The sequence below is a fragment of the Miscanthus floridulus genome, chromosome 13 (assembly GCF_019320115.1).
Source record: "Miscanthus floridulus cultivar M001 chromosome 13, ASM1932011v1, whole genome shotgun sequence".
In the NCBI taxonomy this organism is placed as follows: Eukaryota; Viridiplantae; Streptophyta; class Magnoliopsida; order Poales; family Poaceae; genus Miscanthus; species Miscanthus floridulus.
Window position 1 is genome coordinate 12,948,491 of NC_089592.1, and position 10,669 is coordinate 12,959,159.

Here is a 10,669-nt window from a genome sequence, read left to right on the forward strand (position 1 = left end):
GTGCTAGTGCTAGACTGCTAGCAAGGCCCTTTATATACACAAGCACACGTGCAATATGAATGGGAACATGCTTGACTGCCGCATGCGGGCCGGTATCGTGTCTTAGTATTGAGGAAGATAGCTGGAACATGCATCCATGCAGCACATGCACTTACCGTACGTGTCTTCCAATTGGCCGGTGCTACCTCCCTGCATTTGTCAAGATATACAAACATCTGTAAAGATCCTAACAAAATATAAAGCACATCTCAAATATACGCATGTTTCCAACTTTTTCTGTCAAAAAACCTAACGTTTCAGAGCAAGTCCAAAAGACTCTTTATATGATATCATGATATCATTCTGTACTGATAGAGATAGATTTTTTGGTAGAAAAAAGTGACCTCTTCAAGTTCTTCAATTAGATCTACAAAATATTGCCAAATTTTTATTTCTGATTTTTTGCTAGTCAAATATGGACAACGGAGCTGGCTCTCTAGAGCTAGCGCGTACAGGATATAGAGAAATTGTTGGAGTGTTTAAAGATATAGAGATTAATTTTTATTCAAATGGTTCTCCAAATGAAAGAAAACCAGCTAGCTAAGCTAAGCTCAGCTCTATCAGATTAATGTATATAGGTTCCACCGGGTACAATTAAGTGCCCACAAAAAGAAGATTAATGCCTTTGAAAACAATTACTAACGTCATGAAAATCAATTTGCCAATTGGCTAGGTAAAATTTGGCACATGCAAAGAAGTTGTAGAGTCCGGCATGCATGTTCTTCTAAGGGAGAGAATAAATCTGTCTAAGGTAAAAAACACGGTGAATCAAGCCGTTCAACATGTCCGTGCTTGCTTATTAAGACCTCATTAGGTTATGCTAGATTCCACCAGAAATCAATCTAGATGATCAAATCAAAGACTATATAAATTAAAATAGCATTCCGGCTAGGAATTAATATATCCTGGGAACCGTTCTCTGGCAACCGAGGCCCTAAGGCTGTTTGGTTCTTTTCCTGGAAAACAGACAGGCCCGAACTTCATCACTTTATTTGCGTATCGGAAAGTACGAGGAGTTCCAGCAAGTCTTACAAAATGCGTTTAGTCGAGACTTAGTCGCCTAAACCAACTAAAGCTTGCTTCTTCTTTTGAAAAAAGCAGCAAAAGGCAAAAAGGGAGTCCATTTAACGTGCTCTCTTCATCTTGAAAAGTGTAAAACTCGATCAATATTATAGGAAAATATATTGATATTTATGATTATTACAATTCAATTTATCATGTAATATAGTTTAATAGGATACTTATTTGCTATCATATGTTGATGTTTTATCTATATACGAATGTATAGTGGAATTTATGTTCAGCTTTGACTAAACCTATGAAGTATTTTTTTAATTTCATAGAAAAACTCAAAAAGGGAGGAAGTAATAATCTTCCCTTGTTGATGGAAAGTTTCGAAGAAATCAGTTGTTCTCTACTGTTGGTGTGTGAAAGTGGAGGGAACGAGATGCCTTCCCTAGGCTCTTGATTACATGTTAAATATATCAGGAATAGCCTCATGGCATGGCTTGTACAAGGGTCAAAGATTATAACAACTTGGACTACAATCAAGATACTAACTAACCTCCTAGCTTGGATGGGGCGCATGGCCCATAGACTATCGCCTATCTTAACATGGTGAACAGTCTTATTGACGTAGAAAATGCTCCCTTTGAATGATCCAGCCCTGTTCGTTTGGGCTTGTTTGGCTTATAAGCCATGACTGAAAGTACTGTTGGCTGATTTGGTGTGAGAGAAAAATACTGTTCGTTGACTGATAAGCCATGGCTTATAAGCCGAATACGAACAAGCGATCAGTCGTTCACGTGGCTGGAAAACAGTAGTCATCAGTCATTCACGTGGCTGGAAAGAAGTAGTCATCAGTCATCAGTCATCATTCACGTGGCTGGAAAACAGTAGTCATCAGTCATCACATCTCACATTTTTCGGACTGGGCTCAACTCATTATTCTGGCCAAGCATGTCCTTGACATGTCCTTGTTACTGGGAGTTAACGCCACGTGGAGCGTAGAAAAACATTCTCCTTTGAATGATCCACATATGCCAACTAGTCCTTCGCGACTTCGTGTGGTTGGAAAATATTCAGGCATATGTTTTGAACCCCATCAAGTCATTTTCCTTTTGTGACTATCCTCGTCTAAGAAACTTTTTACTTCCGAAGGTTCAAATTCTGTTGACTTCTGAAACACATGTCATGTCATGTTGCCATCTTACGACTTCTGATTTGTTTTCCCCTTTACTTAAGTTCAAGATAAAAAAATGATCCAGATTTTTTATAGGACAATGATGCACAGGGGCCAAGATATGTAAGAATTATCATGCTATTCTGCAAGAACTGGATCAAGGAGAGGATAGAAGAAGGAGCAAAAGACCGGAAATGCAAATCTCCAAGGCCAATAATGTATTGATTTCCATCAACAAGAAAAGAAACATGGAAGGTACTAGTATCAATAACCATAATTCCTTCTTTGGATAGAGGGAGTAATATATGGGGTAAACATAGATATGAATTTTGCTACAGTTGATATGTTTGTTGATTTAGAATGTGCAAGACACATCTTAGCCTCTAAAAAGGATAACCATGTCCATAATATTATAGTCCTTAAAATTAGAATATCATTATCGAATATAAGGATTCTCCATTTATAATGGGTTCACTAGACTCAATTTTTGTAATTTAGAAGGATTCACCAATGGTATTGCTTGGAATAGGGCCTCTGTCCGCCTAGACGCCCCCGTTGGCGGGCTGCGATGCCCAGAACGCTCTCCTTTCCGTTCCTATTAGCTCCCGTCCAGTCACCACAATTTCTCAAAAAAAAAAAAAAACTCATGCAGCACTGAGACCGCGCTCTGCCATGCCCCCGCCCGCCTTCCTCTCCATCGCGCTTCCCTGTCCACCGCGCCTCCCATCCACCTTCCTCTCCACCGTGCGTCCCTCTCCACTGCGCCTCGTGCCTACCTTCTCCACCGGAGCGACTCGCTGCGGCCTTCTCCACCGAACCTGCGGCAGCCTTCTCCACAGGAGCGGCAAGCTCCACGCCACCGATGAGCTCTATACAGGTGAACTCCACACACCAACGAGCCTACATTTTCCCAAATAACAAGGAGATGTTGCACTGAAAGTGCATGATGCAAACGTATGTTTGAAGTGTTTCACATGTTTCAGAGGTATCTTGCAAGTGTTTCATTTGGATATTGCAAAAGTAGATCTGAATGTTGCATATGTTGCAATCTCTATACATATATGTTGCAAGCGTATGTTCTAAATATTTCATCTGTTTCCATACGTATGTTGCAAGTGTTTTATCTTGATGTTAAATAAGTTTTCACACATGTTGCAAGTGTGTCATCTGGATGTTGCATATGTTTGCAATGGCTTTCAAGTCTTTTCAGGTGTTTTGCAAGTGTTTCAGACGTATGTTGCAAGTGTTTTAGCTGTTTAGGACGTATGCTGCAAGCGTTTCATCTAGTGTTGCATATGTTGTAATGAGACCCATCTGTCGCAATTTCTGGGGTGCGGCTGAGCCGACGGAGATGATTCCCACGTGCGGGCATGCGACACGGGCAGGGTCAGTCATCCGCATAGGCAAGGGCCCCTATGTGGGCGCGTGAATCAGGGTGTAGCACGAGAACAAAGTGTGGGAATCCGGACATCTAGGCGCTAGCCATGCCGACTCACCAAAGTTTGGGATAGGAAGAGAAAATATGAGATAACTAAAAGGTTATCAACCATAGTGAAGGACCCTAGATGTAGGAATTGGAAAGGGAATCTAAACCGTCCCCTATTTGTAAGAAAAATGGCACCTAGCTAGGGCCATTAAGTGATTTTGGTCATTGGATGACAACATAATCATTGGGACTAATGGTGTGCGCTGGTATAGAAGGTTTTCCCCATCCCCTCAGATCCATGTGGAGGTTCGGTAGTGATTGTCTGTTCTCGTGTAGTGCATGATTGCAAGCATTGATGATACTCACGAGGAGAAAGGATATGGTAACTTCTTGTACTCGGTTCCTTAGCTTTTCCCCCATCCCCATAGATCCATGTGGAAGCAGTAGATCTGGAACAAACTTCACAAGATTAAAATAGGGACTAGGTAGCATGAGCATGGAGGAGCACTGATGATGAAGGGCTTACCGTGCTTGCGAATCCTGGTGACCTAAGGTTGGAGGAGGCGCCCTACTTATGGATCTTCTTCTTATACTCTTTGGTGTCAATGGAGGAGCTTGACAAGGGAGGTGGGAGTTCATAGACAAAGGAAGGGGGCATCGTGTGGAGCGTCCATTGCTGGAAGGAGTCACGGAATGGTTGGTGGCACTTGTCATGGGAGAGTGTGAGGTGGTAGGCGGTGGGTGGCATCTGTGAGAGTGAGAAGGCTGCGGCACCAAGTATAACAGTAGGTTTAGGTTAGATTGCTATTAGGGTTTGGTTTGACTAGTGGGCCTATAAAATTTAGGCGCGAAATGGGCCAGCCAACTACGCGAGCCCAGTTCATATGTAAAGACGGTAAAGCGGAATAAAAAAATAATTACCGACAAATCATTACCAATCTTTACCATTGGATCTTCCTATTAAAGTTCGTTGTGTGCATGTGTTTGGTCATTGCAATCTTGCTAATTGACAACCTAGGCGTGGTTAGGCTTGAAGGATCTATCTTTTCTTATTTATTTGTTAGGGATAAACTTCGGTTAGTTATTGAGGATCCTATCGGCCTGCTCTCTGGTTTTGCTTTAGCCCCTATGTAAAGGCCACGCATAGGACTTTTCTATGCTAATGAAACACACAACCCAAAGTGGCTCAACATAGGGCGTAGGTATTCTCTCTCCTTCCTAGTGCCTCTAAGTTATATTGGTATTTGGTATTTTTAGAGACCCACATTAGACATTAATTTTGGGCTATGGTATAGTGTTTGGAGAACTGTGAAATTTTAGGCAGTGTATATATAGTTCTCAGGGATTTGTGAAGTTCTAAAAGTTTGTCCTCTGTATTTTGTGACACAGAAAAATAGAAATGTTAGATTGATCTCCACCGGCTCAGTCCAACGATCGAGTCGGACCCTGACTCGTGCCCTGATCGGGGGCGCCCAACCGCACACATGGCAGGTGGGCTCCCATCGCGCAACGCTATAAACAGGAGGTGGGGGCCGGGGGCTCAAGGCACGAGGTCAACCGCCGCCCAAAGAACCCCACCTAAAACCCTAATCCGGTCCAGAGGAGAGCGCTGACAGCGACAGGAAGCGCCACCGCCTTTGTCGCTGTCGGGACATCGTCGCCACTACACCGTCGTCACTGAACTTCACCGCCGGGACGCCGCCATCACCGGACACCATCGCCATGGCCACCTCCTCCACCAAGCCCGATGGTCTGCCTCTCTACATCCCTCTCTCTCCCTCTAGGCCGATCTACCTGTTTATTCTGAATGTAAGAGATATCACCCACTGATCTACGCCTAGATGATCCTAGAATTCTAACAATGGTATCGGAGCCTACACTAGCGTGTAGATATCATTTGGGGAAGAAATTAGAAGGAGATGATTCGATTTGAATCAAACCCTAACCCTAACCCTAGAAGAAAAGATAGAAAGGGGAGGGATCTATCCAACCCTATCCCTAGAAAGCAAAGGATGGGGGCTTACCATGCCGTCGGTCATCACCGCCGACCGTCCTCAAGATGGTGGTGGGAAGGACCCGAGCCACCGAAAGGCGTGGTCTCGCCGCCACATGGATCTCCCCAGGATAGGGCCAAGGGCACCACCGCACAACCATTCTATAGGGGACCATGACGCCTAAGAGGGGGGTGAATTAGGCAACTTAAAAATCTGACTCTAAACAATGGCCTATTTTTCTACCCTTAGCAAAACCTATGCAAAAGATAAACTATCTAAATGTGCAACTACGGTTTTGCTAGTGTATTGCTATCTCTACCGCAAAAAGGAGTAATACAAACAATGTAAATACTGAAGCTAAAGAATAAGGTAGAGATATGCAAACTCTGGTTGATGACTCCGGTATTTTTACCGAGGTATCAAGAAGCACGCAAGCTTCCCCCTAGTTCTCGTTGGAGTCTCTCACAAGAAATCCCTCGCAAGGGCCAAGCTCCTGGTCGGGTAACTTCGTGGATAGCCTTGAGCCTTCCCCACACGCAAGTGGGTCTACGACGTGCCGTTCGGCAAGCCTCTCCCGGATGCTCCCCGTCGTCTTCACTATCAAGCTTTCGGCCGAAATGTCACGGGCCTTGTTCCCTCCGATACACGGTGGCAGCCACACCTCAAACGCGGTCGGTATGATCTCGTAAGACTAGAAGCCCCTCTAATGTACAACAATGGTGCATGGAAGCACTGAGTGATAAGAGGTATGCAAACCTCACCAAACACTAGGCCTAAACCTAGAGCAAGCGCATAAGTGATGGTCTAATCAACCTAAGCACTTAGCAAAGCACCTACGCTAATCACCTAATGAATCACTAAGCACTATGTAAGTAGAGATCACTAAAATGGTGTATCAACACCCTTGGTATGTTTCCTCAGCTCCACTCTACTCAAATGGCCGGTTGGGGGCCTCATGGAGAAAGTAACCGTTGGGGATGAAACCCGCTTTTCTGCTACTGACCGGGCGCTGCTTTCGTCCTGATCGGACGCATCCGATTGTCCCAACCGTTAGAGCGCGCGATCAACTAATCGGACACTGATGGCGTCTAGTCACATGCCACCGGACGCGTCCAGTCACAACTTCACCGCTTTGGAACCTCTCTAGACTTGATCGGACGCTGCAGTTTTTGTGTCTGGTCGATCACCCTCCAGCGTCCGGTCAGTGCTGAGTTGTTGTCGTGATAGTGAACAGTGTCATCAACGCATCCGGTCCCTATAAGGGCTGCGTCCGATCACTCTATAAAGCTTGTTTCTTCATGATCATGCGTCCGACATGGTTCCTATCTTCATACTTGGACTTTGCTTGATATCTTGGGTCTTCTCTTGTGCATCTAGGGTCTTGCTTATGGTGTTGATCGTTGGATCAGCATGTCGCCTTCGTCCAAGTCATGTTTTACACCCTATTGAACTACAAAACAATCACTTGCAAATTCATTAGTTCAATTTGGTTGTGTTGGTCATCAAACACTAAAAATCTAAAGTAAATGGACCTAGGGTCCATTTTCCTTACACGTTCGACGGTGGCGCGCGCACCGTAGAAGGGGCACGCGGCGGTGCCGTCATCCTCTCCGTCCGCCACGGGCGGCCGCCGCCCTCCGTATCGCTCTAAAGAGGAGAGGGAGAGAAATGACCTAGGGTTAAGGGAGGCCGAGCCAGGGGTGTGTTTTTGTTCCTCTGATCCATGTGGACGGCCATCGGATCACCATCGATGGATGGCCGAGCTCGGGCCGGTTTCGGCCCAGGCGGGAAGTGACTTTCCCGGCCTAGGCTCAGGTTGCGGCCTAGGATGTGAGTGCAGTGCGCGGGGAGGCCTTCGAGCTGAATGTACAATATGATTTGAATTTTGTTTTATCCTTTTCAGAAGCCATTTTATGAATTTGGGCTTAGTTTTCATCTCCATTCAATTTGAACCAACGCGATAAATTGTCTAGAGAGTAGAAAAGCACATAGAAATGCTTCTAATTAAGAATTATTATTTTTCAAGAAGTTTTTGATGTTTCTGCTGCCATGATTAATTTAATCCTCTAATTAAATTGGAAGCAATGAGAAATTTTTTAATTAGAGGAGTAGTCATATTTGTTTAAGTTAAATTATGGTATTATTATTTTTCTGACCAACGTGGATGATAACAATACTATAAGTTTGTTTATGAGTTTATGCATTAGTTCTATTTCTGCCCAACTGTGACGTAGAGTTAATGTAGAAGCACATTGTATGTTTTAATTTTAACCAACGTTAAATTAGGGCATACAATTATTATGTCAGATGTTTCTCACTTTCTCTGATATTGTTTTCAAGATACAACCCAATGATGTTTATCTCATCCATTCCGCCTCTCAGTGAAAGCAACTATAACATATGACAAGAGAAGCTTGACATAGCACTTGCGCTGTCTGACAATGATCTAGCGCTAACCTCTTCCTATCCCACTCAGCTTGAGGACCCAGTGAGGGCAGAAAATGAGACTGATGCAGCTTTCACTACTCGAGAGCGTGACCATGCAACAGTAAGAATGAAGTACAACCTTGATCGTGCGAAGTGGGATAGTTCAAACCGCAAGTGTTTGATGGTGATTAAGGGCTCCATTGGGAATCCAATAAGAGGATCAATCCTAGAATGTACCATTACCACTGAGTATCTCAAGAAGGTGGAGAGTAAGTTTGCTGGCTCTTCAAAGGCTTATGTGAGCACTCTTATTAAGAAGTTAGTCAATGAAAAATACATGAGTGGAGGGATTAGAGAGCACATATTGAAGATGAGCAACATGACATCCAAGCTCAAACCAATGGACATGGGGCTAAAGGATGAGTTTCTAATTCATTTGATTTTTGCATCTTTACCCAAAGAGTATGAGACCTTTGTTGTTAATTACAACTTACAGCCAGATAAGTGGGACATTGAGAAGCTTATTGCCATGTGTGTGCAAGAAGAGGAGTGGCTTAAGAGCTCACATGGTGACACCGTCAACCATGTGAAGGAAAATAAAAGAAAAAAACTTTAAGAATGCTAAACCACAAGGGAAACCTTAGTGGGAAAGTAGCTCCCCTTCTAAGTCACAAGGAAAGGCCCCACAGACTAATCACCATTAGAAATTTAACAATGTTCAAGTAGACAAGGATACCTACAAATGGTGCAAGAAGAAGGAACACTACTAGAAGGATTGTCCAGAGTTCCTGAAGCACCTGATGAGAAAAGGTGAGGACATTGTTAAATTTATAGATGAGTTCTTGTATTTAAGTTATGCAAAATTTACTTGGTGGATTGATTCAGGTGCAACTATTCATGTTGCAAATTTATTATAGGGATTCCATATGAGGAGGACCCTGCAAAGAGGAGAAAGACACATTAAGATAGCAAATGGAGTCAAAGCTGAAGTTGAAGCCATTGGAGAACTCCCCTTAGAATTAAATGATGGCTTTGTACTTAAGCTTACAAATGTCCTTTATGTACCCTCTTTGTGTAGAAACTTAATAAGTGTTTTATGTTTAGACGATGATGGATTTGATTGCCATTTTGGAAATGGACAATGTAAGATTATGTTTAATCATAAGTGTGTTGGTCTTGCCTTCCGACAAGACAAGCTTTACTTGTTATCACTTTGTGAGAATATGAATGTTGCGAGCACTAAAAATGAAAATGTCTTCTCGTCTATGAATGTAAGTAATAAACAGAAGAAAATTCATGATATATCATCGAAATTATGGCACTATCAATTAGGCCATATTTCAAGGGGAGGATAGAATGTCTGATTAAGAAATTAATTCTTCTATCATTAGAATTTTCAGACTTAGAACAATGCATTGAGTGCATTAAAGGAAAGTATGTTAAGAAAATAAAGAAAGACGCCAAACGAAGCGTATGATTTTTGGAAATTATTCACATAGATATTTGTGGTCTGTTTCCTGTGAAAAGTCTGGATGATTATGATTTATTTATGACATTCACAGATGATTATTCTTGTTATGGCTATATTACCACCGCCACTGGACCACCGTCACCGGACACCGTTGCCATGGCCACCTCCTCCACCAAGCCCGATGGTCCACCTCTCTACATCCCTCTCTCTCCCCCTAGTTCTCTCTCTAGGACGATCTACTTGTTTATTCCAAAAGTAAGAGAAATCACCCACTGATCTACGCCTAGATAATCCTAGAATTCTAACAAGAAAATCTCATCCAAGGACAAAAAGCGCCAACACTCGGACCTTCAGTATCAGTTGTTTTTAGTGCTGGTTCTGTCATTCGTTCCTGCTCTTGTTGGAAACTATGGTCACCCATTTTATTCAGATTTTATCATATTCATCTCACCACCTACCATATCTAGCCAATCTAATCTAACAGGAATATTTGTTCAATCACATGTTCACATTCAGATGATTATAAAAGGTTTTCATTTCAGTTCCAGCTGGAACAAGAGTATACAAGACAGCAACTACTCCACTGAACGACATATGCATTTTTTAGAAAAGGGAATATATTAATATCCTAGCTTCTGCATCGACTAATGCATATAGCTGTTCCTTATTACACACACAAGCACAAGGGTCCACGCAATCTAAAAAACAAAGTTTTGATCAAAAAAGGAAGAAGGTAAAGTTTCCCAAAGCAACATCTAAAACGTAATTCTATTATTGAATCTCCAACCGTTTCTTGCAAACACCTCCATCACGGTTGTCTAAATCTTCCTGCAACCCATCTTCATCATTTGGCGATCCTCCTCCTTCTGAAGTAGGGACCAAAACCTGATCCAGTAAGTCCCCTTGAAGATAACCTGCAAATAAGATGGTGCTAGGACCTTGTCAAAAACTATGTCATTCCGGGTTAACCATATTACCCAGCAAATTACACTCGCACCACAAGAATTTTGGATTTCAACTTCCTATTAAACCCATGTAACCAGTCTGTAAACATATTATGCACACTAGTTGGAGGTATTAAATTAAAGAAGATATGAATAGTTTGCCACACAAATTTAGCAAAATGACAA

At 42.7% G+C, this 10,669-nt stretch overlaps 1 protein-coding gene across 1 annotated transcript; it reads left to right on the plus strand.

The window, feature by feature from the left end:
* Positions 1-8,195: 8,195 nt before the first annotated feature.
* On the plus strand, positions 8,196-8,684 carry LOC136499472 (uncharacterized). Its single transcript, XM_066495112.1, has one exon. The coding sequence runs from the start codon at positions 8,196-8,198 to the stop codon at positions 8,682-8,684; it is 489 nt and encodes a 162-aa protein (XP_066351209.1).
* Positions 8,685-10,669: the final 1,985 nt, after the last annotated feature.